This window comes from Podarcis cretensis, assembly GCF_951804945.1.
Source record: "Podarcis cretensis genome assembly, chromosome: 11".
In the NCBI taxonomy this organism is placed as follows: domain Eukaryota; kingdom Metazoa; phylum Chordata; class Lepidosauria; order Squamata; family Lacertidae; genus Podarcis; species Podarcis cretensis.
The window spans coordinates 45,163,695-45,182,504 of NC_137180.1; the positions used below are offsets into that span (position 1 = coordinate 45,163,695).

The 18,810-nt window shown below is 41.2% G+C and overlaps 1 protein-coding gene across 6 annotated transcripts in view; it reads right to left on the reverse strand.

The window, feature by feature from the left end:
• PARP8 (poly(ADP-ribose) polymerase family member 8) overlaps positions 1-18,810 on the reverse strand; it is a 158,475-nt gene that overhangs the window by 58,451 nt on the left and 81,214 nt on the right. For 3 of the 6 annotated variants that reach the window (XM_079994780.1, XM_079994782.1, XM_079994784.1), the window contains 3 exons: positions 16,171-16,241; positions 11,952-12,032; positions 3,179-3,273 (listed from right to left, as the gene is read on the reverse strand). In XM_079994780.1, the coding sequence (XP_079850906.1) occupies positions 3,179-3,273; positions 11,952-12,032; positions 16,171-16,241 (247 nt within the window). The remainder of the gene's footprint in view (positions 1-3,178; positions 3,274-11,951; positions 12,033-16,170; positions 16,242-18,810) is intronic. The other 3 variants (XM_079994783.1, XM_079994781.1, XM_079994785.1) reach the window with 1 other exon arrangement.

An 18,810-nucleotide genomic window follows, 5' to 3' on the forward strand; every position in this document is an offset into this window, starting at 1 on the left:
ACCCATCTGGCCGGGCCTCCCCAGCCACTCTGGGCAGCTTCCAAAAAATATTAAAATACTGTAATACATCAAACATTAAAAGCTTCCCTAAACAGGGCTGCCTTCAGATGTCTTCTAAAAGTCTGGTAGTTGTTGTGGCATATAAATAAACCAACACACACACACAAATTCAAAAAGAAAATTGGAATAGTATTTTAGAACAAGAGCAACCCATCTATATTAAATATTTTGATCAATATGCCTATGGAGGGAAGAAAACCTGAACTTTAAAGTCCTCCTCTTAAAGCTATCAAGGTCATTGACTGCCTGGCCTTCCTGCTACAAGCAGTAAGTGCAGAATTCGCCAATACATAATATATGCGAACTTCTAGCACTTCAACAAGATTGCATGTGCCAGTTATGCTTCCATGGTACACTTTACAAATTGAGTGTTGAGAGATAGGGCCTTAAGACAAAACCACAGAGTTAAAAATTGGTTTAGCAACACCTACAACCTATCAAGAGATTAAGAATACATTTTTATGGGTCTTCCGTGTTTGCTTAGGTTCTCAATAAATATACCGGTACAAGGCACAGTTTGTTTATTCAGGTTCTCATTAAGTACATGGCTGGGGCATGTTCAATTTCTTTTGTTTGTTTACAATGGGATGGGATTCACCCAATGCACCCAATCAACAGAAGCCCTGTACAAGGACTTCCACTTGCACAATGGGGCTTATCCTCCTCTCCTCTCATGTATACCCCCCAAAACTGGCTCTGGGGAGGTGAGGAAAACACTCAGAACAGCATGCAATTGGGAGGAGAGTGAGGATCTGGCAAGCTGCATTGCATGCCCAGATGGAACAGTTGTAACAGTCTGACGCTGATCTCTACCCAGTATTTTTAAGCCACCTCCATCACAGCATGATCCCAGGGTGGGAGTACAAAGATCATGTAAAATCACAATAGAATCAACAGTAGCAATAAGAAGTTAAAATCCCAGATAAGGTAATTAAGCCCCAATAACAGCCTGTTGGATGGTGAGAGATACTGGCTAGCTCTAAAAACTTATCAAGTGTTAGTATATCAAGGTACCAGTCATATACATTATGGAGCATTCAGTGCAGTAATGATATAATGGCATCTGTCCAGTCAAGTATGGGGAGGCTACACTGAACATTTGCTATTTGGATTTTCTATTCTAGGCACAAGATGTCTTAGGCCAACTGTGTGGATAATGTCATTATATGGTTTAGCCACTAGGTGGCACTGGATTGAGTTGCATGTTGACGGAACTCAGAAGATTCCTGTTACTGTTGGTACTGTTGAAGAGAGGCAATAAAGTTCTTGTATAGCTTCCTGATTGATGTACCTTACATGACCCTGTATGACAAGTCATGTAATGGTCAAACATCTAAAGAAAATGTGGCAGGTTGGAAAATGTGTGAAGTTGCTGGTTGGCTGCGGGGCAGGGAAGATCACAAGATATTCCCTAGGTGCCAGATGGACATGCAGGCCAAAGAATAACCAACAATGCAAAGAATGAAAATTCAGAGGAGCATGTTTTGACCACCAAGGAACTTGTAAGCACTTTCAACAGTGGCACAGAGAAGAAATGTAAAATGTTTTGGGGTTGTTTGGTTTTCTTCTTTCCTTTTGCAAGCCAGAAGCAGCCAGTTATTAAATGAATTGGGCCTCAGAAGATCACACAAATTATAATGAAGCAGGTACTGAAGAAATTGAGCACGCTGACGTTTTTATAAGAAGTTAACATTTACTTTCATAGCCTGTGGAGCCTGAGGGAGCTTATTATGAAGGTATGCATAACTTCCCCAACTATAGCTGTTATCAGCCTTGCAATTAAATGATTATCTTCTTCATTCCATGTCTGGCCTTTAATTTCCAATACGCTCTGTACTTAATGAATTTCCACTTAATTCAAAACGGCACGTAATGAAAGTAAGATTTTCCTTTAGTCGTATTGTCTAAGGAACTGCAACATACATTCACAAATTCAATTCATATGCCACTCAGCAGAATGAAACAAATGAATTCTAAGGAATATTAATTTGGCTTCACTAAATGGAGAGAGCAACATATGCACAGCTCATGTTCAAATTCTGACAACATTTTATATTTCATTCTATGCTAAAATAGAGACAGGCTGAAACGGTGATGAGGAATGGTCACTTGTAAAGTACTCTAGGAACTGAATCCATGAAGATGAAATGGCAAATTAAGCACAATGACAGAAGCAGACTGTTCTTTTAGGTGTTCTTCGAGTTAACTAGATATTTGACTAATCTCTTTCACTAAAATTATGTTGGATATACAGGTACCATAGAGTTTATGACTTAGCAGCCTGACCAAGTTCAGACATAATGCTCAGCCAAACTATGGTTTAGCATGAATAACCAAATGTGTGGGTGCTATAGACTAAGTCAGAGTTTGCCATCAAAACCCAGGCTTGTGGTTTATCTTGCTCCAAACAAACCTTGAGCTGTAGCCCAGGTTTGTACTATGGCTTACCACTTGTGGTTTGTCTGGGGTAGATAAGCTACAAACGTATGTTCGGACATTAATGCTTAAGCCAAACTGTGGCTTAGTTTACAGAGGAATTGTAGCAACAGGACCAGAGGAGGAACAAAGCAGACACCATCTTCTTTGTTTTGTTTGTTTGTGCTAATCCATGGTTTGGCTGAGTGTTATGGGTGAACTTGGCTAACTATGATGCAGCACAATCCGACAAATGTTTGCTTGGAAGTGAAGCCCCAGTATATTCAAATAAGTTTAGCAAGTGTGCTTAGGATGCAGCCCTGAACTGCCAAAAACTGTTTATTTAATCACCCAAAGGCTTCACTGTATGTTCAGAAGTCTTCAAATGTCCAAAGACATTTAGCAGTGAAGCCAAGAACAGTATCTTAAATTTCAGTAAATCCAATACAACCAAAGGGGGAGAAATCCAGATACCTGGAAAAAACAAAAAAATATTCAATTTATTTTTTTCTTTGTATATGCAGGAAATGAGAGGGCATGCACCTGCTTGTTCTGAAATCAAGATTCCCTGTAGATTTTATTTACTCAGTTTTAGATACCAGATGTACAGCTTGCCCTCAGTGCTAAGCTATATTAATTTGCCATCTTCTTCTTAGCTACAAAGCCATGCTTAATTCACCTTCACAAAGAGATATATAGATACCTGAGAGAAACTGCATTTGGCCCATAGATCTCTCTCACTGCTGCCAAGTCTGCTTCCAACTGTGGGTGCTTGTGAAGTTCTCCATCATAACTAACCTGCAGAGAAAAGGGAAAAATATGTTTTGCTGGGAGTTTTTCTTTCTTAGTAACTCCCCCCACAACCCGTCTTCAGCGACTGGCCCAAAGTTGAGGTCACCTTGTGGCAGAAACACAGGGAAGTGCAACAACGTATAAGAGCATTAAAAAAGAATTCTCAGTGGATGAGACCAAATGTCTGCTTTGTTTTCTGCAAAACTAGGCAAGTGTGTTTAGGATGCCCACAACAAGAGCATGGCAGAAGGGTTGATTGCATACACTGTTCAGGTATTCACTAAATGTACAGCAGCTTGTAAATTCTGAAATAAATTCAACAGGCCTTGCCTGTTGATTTCCCCAAGCAACTGGCATTTATAGCTATCCTGCAGTTAAATTATACAGAGAACAATAATGTTGGGTGGCCTTATACAAATACAGAGGAATAGCGGGAGGAACCAGCTGGGGAACCACCAAGGGAAGAAGGCTCAGAGTCTGGGGACTGGTGGTGGGACAGTGATGGGTGGTCACAGGGAGAAGGAGAAGACTGGGAATAGGAGAAGTCAGAAGCTGAAGGGGTAAAAGGGCTCAGTGAGTTGGGAAAGTCTTTGACAGAGAAGTCAAGAATCAGAGGAAGAAGCTGAAGCAGACGAGTGGAAGGAGGGAGGTCAAGAGGCAGAGATGAGTCAGGCTGATTGAGAGTCATGGGTGTCTCCCCCTCCTGCTGCAACAAGCTTTCCTCTCCCCTTGTCTCTCAGAACCAGAAGAGGCATGAAAAGAGTTGAGGAGAGATTGACTGCACACAAGCGCAGTCTCCGATTGCTTGCAAGAAGCCCTAGGGAGGAGACATCTGTGAGGCAGTGGGGCTTTTAGTCTCAGCAACTATTTAATGGAGCAAGACCTACAGGGCAAGAGCTGCTGTGCTCATTAGGCCTGAAACTCAGCCAAGTCTGTGAAGATCATGTTTCACTAATGAGGAGTTAACTCCAGCCTGAATTGTGTGACTTACTGACCGGCTTCCTCTGTGGCAGTAGGCAATTGCCTTATACCAAATGGACCGCTGGCCAGTCTTCCTCAGTACTGTCGCTACTGACTAGCAACAGCTCTTTGGGGCTGCAGGCAGGATCTTTTCTCAGCCTGACCGGGTGACACCAAAGAATGAACCTTTTGCACGCAAAGCACACTCAGACCCCAGACTGGTAACACCACCACCAAAAAAAATAGGGTCATAAGAGATTCCTGGTCTTTGGGAGGTTAAATAAATGCAATACCTTCTGTCAATGATCACCCAATGACAGAAAACTCTGATTAAAGGGATCTCTTTGCTGTGTGATCTCCAAAGTCAAACACACACAGAGAAAAAGAGGTTGTGCAGAGGGAATTTCATTTATTGGATTATTTTGCATTCCCTCTGTACCACAATCCCACACAGTACCAGCAAAAATTCAGTCCCCCTCAGCAGTATTTTCACCTCATCTGGAGCCCTTAAAAATTAATTATCCTTCATTAAATAGTCTATTTTTTCTTGGAAATGTAAATGAAAGGGTTTTGCAAAAAGTCTTTTGGGTAAAAATGAAAAGGAAGGAAAGTGATGCAAACATTATTTGGCCTGTTTAAATTGAAATAGGGCTCATATAAAATGTTAAGGTACATTACTGTGGAGCTAAAATGGCAAGGAAGAGGCTGCATTCCTTCAAACTATCCTGCTTCAGGAGAGATTTTCTTTGTCAGAATTAAATCTTTGTGAATTCTGATATGAACTGACCTGATATGCACCTCCTGGAAGAATGTGCAGATTGCAACAGAACTATCTATTGAATCTTGCACTTCTCCAATTTTGTGACACAACTAAAAAAAAGTATCAAAATGTGCTTTAAAATGCCTGTTTTGAACGAAACATTATTTTAGAGAAAATCCTTGGGGGGGTGTCACAAATTAATGCAAAAATGGGATGGAACTGACACCTGAAAGTGATGTATGAAAGTGACATTGACCAAAAAGAATTCCACCTATTCCTAACCTAGGTGCACTGAACTTTGTACTGGGCAGGTATATGTACATTTATTTGGTTTTTTAGGGTGCACTTAGGGCTTACCCTGATAAAACTTCATATATGTCATGCAGAGTTATTCCCCAGTCTTCCTGGACCAATGACACCATGCTCTATTTCAAAATGCCACAGCAAGAATCTAAAGATTATTTCCCCCCACAATGGAAGTAGATCAGGCATCCCCAAACTCAGCCCTCCCAATGTTTTTGGGACTACAGTTCCCATCATCCCTGACCACTAGTCCTGTTAGCTAGGGATGATGGGAGTCGTAGTCCCAAAACATCTGGAGGGCAGAGTCTGGGGATGCCTGGAGTAGATGTTTGCATTAGGAGAGTAGCATCCTCCATCGCTCCACTCAACACTTTTAGAAGACACAGGACAGTGGCAAATTATGTGGTTATAACAGCATCACCCGAGAAAGGGAAATCTCAGCATGGGAAGCAGCCAAACATCTTGTTGAATTCTTTTTAATAACTACACTGCCATTGAAAGCCTTGAGAAATGGCAGCCACAGAACTGGTGGTGGGATGGTAAGAAGAGAGTGGGAGAGAGACAAAGAGAAGAAATGGGTTCACAATAAACTTACAACAGAATTATAGACAATCTGCCGTCTTCTGAATTGGAATGTAAAAAGCTACGGTTGCTATGAACCTGGTGCGGCAGATAGTAGAAAATATTAGTCATCCAAGTAATGACTTGAAAATTTCCATTATCCCTAACTCATCAACCAGACCCATGGGAATTTTCAATGACTCTAACAGCCCATAAAGCTAAGACTCCAATGAAGTCAATACAAAATAGATTTACATTAATATAGTGTAAATAGGAGGGAAGAGGGTGGTCTTGTATCTCATAGAAAGTCAAACGCTAATGTGCAATTTTGCCTGTGATGATGTCAGGGAGTCTCAGACCTTAATCAGAATAGTGAATATGACATTCAGTTCTCCTGCTAAGGGGCTAATGACTTGATATTCAGAGAAGTCACATTCAGCAGATGCTTAACATGACTATGCCTGAAGCTTAATGCTAAGATATTATTTGTTTGTTTGTTTAAAAACGTACTTCCGAGGCAGCTAACAAGTCAAAAAGCCAGACTAGTTAAACTCAACCAATGATTGTTGGGATGCTGGCCAGGAATACACTTGTTAAACAGGATTATTAGAGATGCATACTAGCAACACTTATATAAGAAAGGAATCTGAGATTCTGTCCGGGATACTGCTGAAATCAGGAAATAGCTAGGACTGATGGGATATCCGGAGGGCACCAGGAAATTCCTTTCTTGGGGAAAGCCTTTAAAAATGTGGTCCCTTACCTACACTCTGAAGAGTACAGCGAAGTATCTTGAGAAATGAAAGAGTTTTGTTCATGGGTATGGACCTCAGCAGGATGCATTTGCCCAAGCAGCAGATATCTCTGTGTGTATCATTCCATCAGCCTACGTTGGTATGTGTTTCAGATCTGTCTTTGTGTATGTGTGTGCACAGGGATTTGTCTGTCAAGACGGCCTGTGCACCAGTCTCTGCTTGTGTTATCCATCTGTCTGGGAACTTTTAAAGGCAAATCTTTTCTTTCTCTAGGTATGTTTGAATAAGCCCTTTTTTCTGGGGGAAGAGGAAGAGGTTTGGTATCTTCATTTAAAGACACACTTATCTGCATATAGATACATTCAAACGTCTGGTGGGGTGGGGTAGGAGAATCGGATGACGTACAGTCTGGATGTCTGTGTATCACATTTCAAAAGGTTCACGGTTCTTGAATCAGTTTACAAGGCCCATAACAACATGAGTCCAGGTTATCTCAAGGATACCTGATCCCTTAAATCCCAATCTGATCACCGAGATCTTTGGGGGAGTCTCTGTTGGTGGTCCCCCATGAATGAGATACATGGCTTTTAACTATGAGGAGCTATGTGTTCAATGTAGTAGCACCAGGCCTGCATAATTTCCTCCCAGGTACCCTCTTTGCTTCAGTTGTATGACTAAGACTCTTAAAACTAAGGCAGCATTTTAAGGTAGCATTTGGGTTTTGTGATAATTTTTTATTGTTTTATTATCTCATGTTCTGTGCATTGTTTTTCTCTACATTGCTTAGAAATGTGAATAATTAAGTGATATATAAATGTCTTAAATAAAACAAACCTATTTCTGACATAACACTTCTAGTGAGTAGAAACAGAATCCAATTCAACAGTAACATATGTTATAAGTAAAATACGTATAGTGTCACTCATTCTAAGGAGAAACACATACAAATAGCTGGCGAGTGTCAAATTTAAATATAGGATTGTTGTTTTGTCTGTCAATGAACAGATTCTAGGAGCAACACAGCCAAAAACTAACCATACATGCTTTTGCTTGGACAAGCACATTTCTGTTTACTATTTAGAGAAAAGAGCAAACGAAAACTTTCACAGTGAAAACTAAAATACCTGCGAAGATAAAAGGTATCACTTTCCTGTGTCTGAATGGATTGTGTTTAGAAGAGATGAGCCGTTAAACCGAGACATGATATAGATTTTTGACTGTTGTTCTAGAGAAGGAAAGCATTTTTTTCTCTCCTGAAGAATTCTGCACAGGTGACTGGCAGGAGTAAAGAAACCCTTTTATCAAAGATCAAAGCAGAGTTTTCTTCTTTGCCGCCACTGTCTTATAATCTCTCCACCACTCACAGCTCTTTGTGTCACTTCTGTTTGGTTCAGACTACTAAAAACTGGAGCTGTGCGTAAAAGGCCTGTTGAAATACTTCACCCAGTTTGTGCACAGAGAAATTTGGAAGACCATTTCGGTGAATTTCTCCAGTAGTTTTCTCAGGGCAGACTGGCTGCCATCTTGGACCCTCCACAAGACCTAGCTTTGTTGTGGGACACTGAGCAGGAGGGAGCCACCAGACAAAAAATAACAGAGAATGTTTAGAGAAAATACTGCAGAGGGACCTTTTTCTTTGTGTGTGAGAAAAATACAGTCACACAGCAACAGGGATACTATCCTCCAAGAAATCCATAGTTTCAATACTCTCAGCATCTACATCTGTAGCTTCTTTATGATGGTAACATGGCTACACCATGGTCTGATCCATGCCTCACATTGCCCAGAAGCATGGGTCTGGAGTTGAATATATGCCCTGCCTACTTTCTGCATTAAGGGTTGAGACCAAGGAAGCTGATTCTGCCACTGAGCAGTTGTTTCTGTCAGATCTCTGCCCGTCCTTCCCCTCCCCCCGGCAAGATCTGGGCAAGTAAATGCTCCCAGAATTCCCCCTTACAAGAAGGAGATGAGAAATTCAGGAATCCCACCAGTTCGTTCTGAAGTAAAAACTGAGGACCTGTGCAATTTCATAGCATCCTTTTTCCTAATGATGTTCATTACTTGTTATCTTAGGCTTCCATTGCTTGACATCCTCCTTCCTTCCTTCCTTCCTTCCTTCCTAACCTACCATCTTCTTTCAACTCTGTTTCATCTTCCTGGCTCTGCCTTTTAAAATTCCATTTTGAAACCTGTCTGCCTGTTTCCCTCTTGAACGCTCATTTGTACTAATCCCTCATCTTGCCTCATACTCTATTTGCCTTCGAATATACAATTTAGGTGTCTTGCGTGCCGAGTGCCAACAAACTATGCCTCTTGTACTAATTTTGTTTTCCTTTAGGACAAATGTAATTGCTAGTTTGTCCACACCAGCATCCACTTTATTGCTACTTCTCTTGGTTGAATTCCTCCAGGATATTATAAACACACCGAGAGAAAATGATTCATAACACAAATTCACTTTCTCAAAAAAAAGAATCTGCATAGCTATTGCCCAAAATTTCACTACCAATCATTTGCTAATTTCATACTGTGTCGTTATAGGGTGCAGTCAGTAAGCATCACTGAACTAAGTTGTATATGGATGGAGCTAGGAATTTCCTGTTACAGCCATGTAATAGAGTTGTCTTGCCTACCGACAATACTGTTCTCTTAAGCCAGGCAGCCCCAAACTCAGCTCTCCAGATGTTTTGGGACTACAATTCCCATCATCCCTGACCACTGGTCCTGCTAGCTAGGGATGATGGGAGTTGTAGTCCGAAAACATCTGGAGGGCTGAGTTTGGGGGTGCCTGGCTTAAGCCTTCCATTATATACTGCAGTTGTAACTGGATACCCCTTAATGGATCACTGACTTGCCGTGGCGAAGGGGCTTGAATAACTCAGAGAAGCTATGAACTATGCCGTGCAGGGTCACCCAAGATGAACAGGTCATAGTGGAGAGTTTTGACCAAACGTGATCCACCTGGAGCAGGAACCGGCAAGCCACTCCAGTATCCCTGCCAAGAAAACTCCATGGACAAAGACAACACAGGAGTGCCTGGTCCATGGGGTCACGAAGAGTCGGACATGACTAAATGACTAAACAACAAAAACTGGATATACAGTTTGAATTGTTTAAATGGGACAGATGGATTGCCACAGATGCTTTGGGGGGTCTCTTCAAACTTTATGATTCTATGATCTGCACTAGGCATTTAAAGCCATGTCAGGACAATTTGAACAGTCATGGTTTCCTGAAAAGTATCTGCAGTTTGGTTTAAAATGCTGAGAGAGTTGATCCCTATTCCCCTCCAAGGGCTGCAATTCCCAGAGTGGTTTCACAGTCAATCCCTCTTCACAGGGAACTCTGGAAATTGTAGCTCTGTGAAGAGAATAGAGGTCTCCTAACATGCTTTTGGGGGTCTGAGGTTTCTTTCTCCTGTTCTACAAGCATCTGGTAGGTCATTGTTGAAGGGAGAACGCTGCATCAGATGGGACTTTGTTCTGATCCAGCAATGCAAGTTTTACCTTCTTATGTAAGGGGAATAAAATGGCAAAGGATCAAAGGCAGAATACAGAGGAGGAAGGTTACACAAAAAGGCCTGAAATGTTCCCAGCCGGCGTTTAGAGGATTTCATAGAGGACAGTCTTTCCAACAATATTTCATTAACGATTGTACAGATTCACTGACATTTTGTTTTAAATGTGTCTTACAAAGGACCTAAAGCATGAGAAGCAACTTCTGAGCACCAAAAAGATGAGTTGAAGAAAGTGCCCTAATCAAACCTTTCATTGTTCTCACAAAAGACACCAGAATGGGGACAGCACTTTCATTCCTCTTTTGGAAAGAGGCTGTGCTAAGTATTTTCAATTCCACTGAGAGAGCAAGAAACAAGGCAGGGGGAAAAATGCAGACCTGCTTTAAAAAGGAAAAATAATAATAATCAGCAAATCTCAAGGTGAATCAGATTTAAAAGCTCCAAAAATGGACACTGCTATTCCGGATTGGAATAAAAAGTTATGTAACTGACTTTTTAATATTGAAAAATACTGGGGTACATTTTTAGCTCAGTGAGAACCATATAACACCTTGGGGGTTTTTAGTGCCATTTTGTTAAGGCTGAAGTTCCTAAACACATTTACTTGAATGCTATATTCCACTGGAATTAAAGGTAAAGGGACCCCTGACCATTAGGTCCAGTCCAGTGGGGTTTTATTTCCAAGATGCAGTATAAGCCTATGCATATCTACTCAGAAGTATATCACAGTGCATTCAGTGGGGCTTGCTCATAGATAAGTGAGTCTAGGGTTGCAGATGGGTAAATGTGTTAAGGATAAATATATGAAACTCAACTCTTCAGATCACATTTTAAGATTGACATTAATTGAACGTGTTTTGTACAATTTGCTAAATTACTTGGTCTTTTCCAGAAGACAGACTTTGTGAAACCCTTCCTAGGTATGTGTGCTCAATCCATTACATGTGGAAGCATGCATATGTCTTCAAAAATAAGCAGTCCAAAAGCATGAATGTATTTTCTGTAAATAGACTTTGCTAAACCCTCCATTATCTATCTGCTGTCAATCCATTACATGTGTGCGCTTGCATAGGTCTTTTTTTAAAAAATCGTAAGAACTGCCAGGCTCACCTGCTCCCACCTCCTCCTCTGGCATGGCTGCAAAAATAATACTGCCAAGCAGATCAGAAGCTTCTATGTTCATATAAGATTAACTGCAGCTTGCCATACTGTACAAACCTATGCAAACTGTTGTTAAACACAACCATGCTTAGTGGAAACAAGCTATCTTCAAACCATAGTTAATGAAGTTGGCTTGCTTTACTAAACATAGTTAAAATTAACCATAGTTGAGTGTTTGAATGACCCGCTAAACTGTGGTTAATCTAAAAGTCAAAGCTTCCAGTCCTCCCCTCATGGTCACACAGGAAGAGGCATGGGGTACACAAGCTCAGGGGGAGACTGGGCTTGTTCACAAATGTAGCTAAGGGATTTGTCCTACAGCTTCATAGGCAAGCTACAGAGGATTCATCACTCATATAGAGTCAGCACATGAGCACCGTGATGCTGCAACCAGGCTTCAAATAAATGAAATCCAGTAGTGTGTTATTATTGGTGCCATGCCACTATAATCTCTTTTAAGAAGTGATGGCTCACTTATTTCAAAGCAAGTTACCATCAAAAACTAGGGGTGTGGGTTTTTCTTTTAAATAATAAATGTTTACCAAATTAAATGTATTTTCCAAAGGGAAGATGAAAAAAGAGCTGCAGAGGTGATTTTCCACCTGCACACTCTTCAGATAACTTCTGCTTTTAATTTTTAACAAGATGGATAATTATTCTCTCTTACCTGCCCGCCATAGTAAAACTCTTCTGAGTCATTATCTCCTTCTGAATCTTCTTCAACCGCACTACTGTGCCTTGATTCCTGCTTAAAAGAAAAGCAGATGAACTGAGTAAACTTGAAATACAGCTTTTTTTACCTTCCTCTTCTTCAACTATTGGAAGCTTGTGCAGCACTAGCTAATTCTGAGCAATGAGCCAGGAAGTCCCTGGTTTGAATGATACCTCTGCTATGAATTCACTAGGAAGCTTTAGGTAAGCCCTTCTGTCACAGCCCTCTAAGACTTCCCCTATGACCCTCAGGACTTCCTCTAACCTTGCTTCACATCCTTATTGAGTGGTTTCTTAGCCTGGCTAGAATACCTTAATTATTTACAATTTTTGTTTAACCCACAAGAAAGGGCTTTTTCGCTAGCTAGGTTCAATTCTAATCCTTCTAACCTCCTTTGCGGTAGGTTTGCGGGTATGGCAGAAGGAGATAGGATCTGCCCATGTGATGCCCACCTGGTGGAAACTCTAGCTCACATGGCCCTTAAATGTAAAATATATGATGAACTCCGCCAACAATTTTTAGACCATCTATGAACTCCAACATGGAAACCAGAGATGGAGGTTATATACTTCTTATTAAGGGGAGAGACCAGGAGCTCACCAAGACCGTAGCTAAGTTCTTCTATTTGATTTTTTTGTCACCTAAGTACGCTACAGGATCCTGCCCTTGCTAGAGACCCACAGAAATGAAATAGGTTGCTCTCCTCTTCTTCCCTTTGGCAAATGACTGTCCTGTTGAAATGGCGACGAGATCGCACTGGCTTATTTATTCTGAATGTTTGTAAGTGATGCCAATAAAGGTTTGATGATGATGAATACATTCTTTAATAATGCTATGGGATGGAAGTTGGGGGAAGAGGAAGCTAACCTGTGATACAAAGGTAACACTGCATTTATTGTTCCACCCACTTTTGCATCTGACTCTGCTTGCTATATGGTCCCTGGAAGGTTGCCTAGGAATTAATGTGGACCTTGGGCTGAGAAAAGGTTGCACACTCCTGATCTACAATATGGGCTGTATGTGTGTGAGAGAGGAATAATAATATTGCCAATTTGCAGGGTGGTTGAAGAATCACAGCTATGAATGTGACATGCTCTGAACACTTGAAAGAGCTACGCAAAAGTGAAGTGTTGTTACTAAAAAGAAACAAGTCTCTACCAAAGCTGGGTCATTGCCGCACTCGCCTTAGGCCTCAGAGTATCCCATGTAAAATGGTTGGCCTCAAGGAGGTCAGCAGGAGCTTAGCCAAAGGAAACACCAAACTACCTGACAATGTCATCACACAGGGTGGCACACTGATCCAGGCACTAGGCCATTATTATCATAGAATCATAGAATCATAGAGTTGGAAGAGACCACAAGGGCCATCGAGTCCAACCCCCTGCCAAGCAGGAAACAGCTGTGAATACATTCTTGGGGATTCTCTGGAGCAGTAAAGAGATATCCCAATTTATACAGTTCACAAGTGTGACTGTGTACACAAGCGTGACTGTAAATGGTGCATGGCCCAGGTTGAATGCACAAGATCTCTATATGATCACAACAGCCTAGAAAGTATATGGAAATGGGTGCTGGCTTCCTGTGTGTAAAATGGAACATACCAGATATTAGAGAACCTACCTAAGCAATGTAAAATGCTCATTAACTTCAGTGCAGTGACTGCAGTGTCCATTACATTCTAAATATCAGAGAATCTACATGAAAATAAATGTATAAAGCAACTCTTTGGGCTCCTTTTCTATCTGTAGTAACTGTGTCAGCTCCTGTTTAATGAAGAATTGTTTGACCAATCTAAGGCAAGTCTAAATCACATTCAGTATACTCATTCATACTAGTTTTTCTCTCTCTCCTTTCCTTCTCTCTCTCTCTCTCTCCCTCCCCTCTCCTCTCCTCTTTCCATGCACAACTGTGTGTAGTATTTTAATTTACTTTTTGATCCAGTGAATTAGCCTTATGTCATTACTATGTACTAACAGTGACTTGTAACATATGCAGCCAAGGTTCACAAAATAAATAAATCCTGGGCATCTAAATACTTGGTGCTGGCCCCTAAGCATTTCAGCATTTTTCCATTCTTGCAAAACTGTTGTCTAAATGTACAATTCAGACACTGAGAAACTTAAAATAGTTTCCCAACTCTTCATGCAATAGACTGTCCTGGAGGAACCCTTCACATAATAGCATGCTTCGTTCATTTCTCTATTTGAAGGAAATTTCAGCATTTGAATAATCAGAAGGTTGCAGAACCAGGAGGACAGCTATTTAAACAAGGATCTATAAACACTGAGCTACACAGAGGACACATAGCAGGTAACTAGCAATGTCATATCCCTGCAGTTTACATAATGACTACATTACTGTATATATTAGAATCCCATTACCCACATTTCCCTCTTTGATCAAAACCATTTTTGATCTAGGCTATTGTACTTTCTTCATTCATGTCTTGTACACAGGTCTGTAACTGAATGGAAATCAGCTGTGTAACTATCAGAGAGTGAAAGCAAGAGAGATCTGCTTAAAATCACATTCCATTTGCCAGCAATTTCCACAGCTTGTGATTCTAATCTTTTTACAGTTATCTTCAAATTCTTGCTTTACAGTATGTGCTTCATGTACATAGACAGGAAAACTGTACTGCTAAGAAGTATTAAACAACAAGACTCCTTTTTTTTTAAGGATCACCCAATTTTCTGGAAAAAATATGCTGATTTATTTTATTTTCTCCCTATAAGTAACCTTAACGAATGGGGGAAACATGCTGCAACATCTACAGTTCACTGTAACAAATAAGCCTTCTCAAATGCATCTTCATCACAGATGATCAAATCATAAAATGGAATAGCATGCTGTGAATGTTAGTGGGCACAACTCTTCCCCAGTTCCCACTGAAATGAGAATTTCACAGCAGCACTGAATTTTATTAAAGAGAGGCACCTAATAGATTGCACCCCCTCGGCTAAACTAGGTTTTTAAAAAATCATTTTCCAGGCTGTTTGGCTTCAAGGTAGTCTCTGCCATGCAACAAGTTGAGACACTTCTAGGAACATAAGGAACTGCTTTATATTGAGTAAGACCACTGACCAAGCGAGGGAAACAGCAGACAGAGTCTCTTTATGCAGTTAGATATTTGGAAGATGAAGGTTCCCAAAACTTGGTGAGAGAACCTTTTGTTCTTTCTTCCCATAGGCCCAGTAAAGGTAAGGTACCCCTGCCCGTACGGACCAGTCGTGTCTGACTCTAGGGTTGTGCGCCCATCTCACTTAAGGGGCCAGGGGCCAGCGCTGTCTGGAGACATTTCCGGGTCACGGGGCCAGCGTGACGAAGCTGCTCTGGCAAGCCAGCACCAGCGCAGCACACGGAAACACCGTTTACCTTCCTGCTATAAAGCGGTACCTATTTATCTACTTGCACTTAAGGGTGCTTTCGAACTGCTAGGTGGGCAGGAGCTGGGACCGAAAAACGGGAGCTCACCCCGCCGCGGGGATTCGAACTGCCGACCATGCGATCGGCAAGCCCTAGGCGCTGAGGATTTACCCACAGCGCCACCCGCGTCCCATAGGCCCAGTAGTGCTTTCTTATTTCAACCTGTTTCCACAACCTTAAAATCCCTCTTCCCCCTGCCACCTACTTGATGTAGTGTGTGCAACTCAGTTGGTTGCCAGCATTAAAATCAATACAAGTCAAAAAAACAAAAACAAAAAACAGCTCTCTGAACATGTTCAAAATCTTGTTTTCCCATTTGGAGCTGGAAAGAACTTGGGAGAGATATAATATTTGGCAATTACTGTTTCTGAGCGTTACTAGGTCAACAAATTTGTATTCTAGACCAGATCATAACAAGTGCTGCAACATCACTACTGATGGAAGATCACTTTTATTTATTGCTTGATTGATCAACTTTTATTTACGACTGGACTATCAGCCAGTCTTCAGACTTTTTATTCACACCAGATAACCTGTACACACAGGTTCCATGGACATAATATCATCCTATTCATTTCACTGGCAGGGACAGTTCCATGTGCACATTCCACGAAAGAGTGAATAGACCTTTGGACAAAAGCTGGGGCTCCTCTGAGCATGCTAACTTGGCAGAGGTGGTTTCTCTGACTTTTCTTAATTTACTCCGCAATCTGTTTGCAAGCATTGCACTAACAAAGCAATACTGTACCTCTCCATTTTCCCTTTGCAACCTTGATTTTATGGATAAACAACAGTTGACATCACTGGTTTTTCGCAATTCTAAAAAAAAAGAAAAGAAAAAGGGGGAAAGAGGACAAAGTTAGCAGGTAAGGGTGTGAAGGGAAACTTTCTTTCAGTGACCCTGGACTTTGATATAAATACCTGCAAGACAGAACTAAACCATAAGAATCTGCCTGAGACTGGGTCAGTCTATGACTGTATTATCCACTCTGGCTTAGCAGATCTCCAGAGCGTCTTTCAGAAGTCTTTCCCACCTCCACCAAATGGAGATGAATGTAATGAACTTGGGACATTCTGTGTACGTATCATGTCCTCTACCACTGAGTTATTGACCCTTTTTCACTTTGATGTGCAGAAAGCAGTGGGGCAGGGAAACAGACATGGGGTTCTGTTTTCTTTTCTTTCTTTTTTATAAGTTTTTTATATTTACATTTCAACAACAACAAAAATTAAACAGTTCTCACATATCAAATGTTGACTTCCCTCCCCCTCTTTCAGCGGTTCCGTGAATTTACCCTTTTCTTCTTCTTTTTCTGCGTATCCCAATTAACTCTATTTATTCTTTTCCTCATCTATTTCATATATGTTTGAGAAACTGCAAGTTTTTCCAGTAACCCTGCTAATGTCCTAATTTGTTTACAATTTGTTTGTAAATAGTCAATAAATGATTTCCTTTCCTTAATAAAAAGTTTGTTCTCTTGATTTCTTAATTCTTCCAGTAGGTTTTGCCATTTCTGCATAGTCAATTCATTTCTTTAGCAATTCTTCTTTTGTTGGGACTTCTTCTTTCCATTTCTGGGCGAATGCCATTCTTGCGGCAGTAGTTGCATACACAGACATAGGGTTCTGGTGCATATGGCAAGGCTTGTACAAGAACTGGCACAATCATCAAGGATTTTGCTAAAAATCAGATTCCAGACACTGAATTTTCAGTGCCCATCTGTGTTTAGAGAGCACCTTCCTTGCATCATAGCTGTCAACTTACAGATTTGAAAATAAGGGACCAGCAGCCTTGAAAATAAGGGACCAGCCGCCAAAATAAGGGACCTGCAGCCTCACCTGTTCCAGGCACTCCAGTCTTCCTGTCCTCCTGCAGTCTGGTCAAACTCATGCTGGTAGCTTTGAGAACACTGTCCAACCAACTTTGTAACCAGAGGTTCAACTGAATAGAATCTGAATCACATGCACCACAAGGCCTATGCAGCCTCAACTTAAGATGGCTCCCTGGCCTGGCTTTGCACTGCAATGTTTGCAGCAGCACGTGCAACAAAATGGCATCCAGCATTCAAAACCCCCCTCAGCTTGCATTAACTAGCCACACACAAGGCATGCAAGCTCCACCCCCCAGTCATTCTTAGACTTCTTATTGGGTGAGCAACACAGCCAAGCAACACAATTGGAGCCTCCCTCCTCCCTGGCCGGCAGAAAGGGAGGGAGAGGAGCTGCTTCCTTTGAAATTTAAGGGACATTTAAGGGACATCCATCAATAAGGGACAGCAGCGGGACATGGCCCTGGAATAAGGGACTGCCCCTTCAAATAAGGGACACTTGACAGCTATGCCCTGCATACTGCCGCCTTCCACTGAGAATCCAGCCTGAGGCTGCCAGAAACATCTGGCAGGGGCGTGGAGCCCCTTAATGTGGTGGTGATGATCTGTGTGACAAGGCACTCAAAATGTTACAAAGAGGGTGTGATTAACAAACCCCTGGGAGGATGTTCCCAGTGCCATCCCCATGGTAAGTGTGAGGCATCAGCCCCAAGTAAATATTTCATACTCTTGTAAATCTCACATTTTATTTTCCCGCCATCTAGTGTTACCGTGCTATTTTAAAACTAATGTAGAATGAATGTTCTAATCACATCTGAGTTGTTGATTTTAATTACAATTCCTGTAAAAGCTAATGTGAATGTATTCCATATATAATTTATACTTTTAACCATGGAGGTAAAAATGGCGATTAAGTCTTGATGGAAAATACAAAATTAACGAGTTATGTGTAAAGAAAATGGTCTATGTTTACTGTGGCCAATCAGAGCTGGCCTAGGACATTTTGGCATTGTAATAGCACACGGTAGAGAACCAACTCCAACTCACATCAGCTCCAACCAGCCTGGCCAAGAGCAAAGGAAATGGGATTTATGCTCCAATAACCTCTGAAGAGCCATTGGTTTCCCATCCATCTAATAGCACAATCCTATACATGTCTGATTGGAGTTTAATGTGGCTTACTCTTGGGTGAGTGAATGTAGGATTCCTGCCTATATGTATTATTATAGTTGTTATGCAACACTCTAATTATATGTTAAATACTAACCAGCTACTCCTCAACAATCCTTCCCAATGTTTTATCATCTCTTATACTTCTTTTGTCCTTTCATTCCCCAAATAATCACTCGCCTGCTACTTATAGAAAGCATTTTGACATCTATTGGTGTCTTCAAGGCTTCCCCCCCTTCATTATTATTTGTACCCTCAAGAATACTGGGGAAACTTGGTTCCTGGTGTGTTTCACAGGAATACAGTCAATTCCAGATGATCTAAAACATGGCATCCCAGTCTTCTTCATCTGCTGGTATTGATTTGTGTAGCTTTAGAAATATGAGATT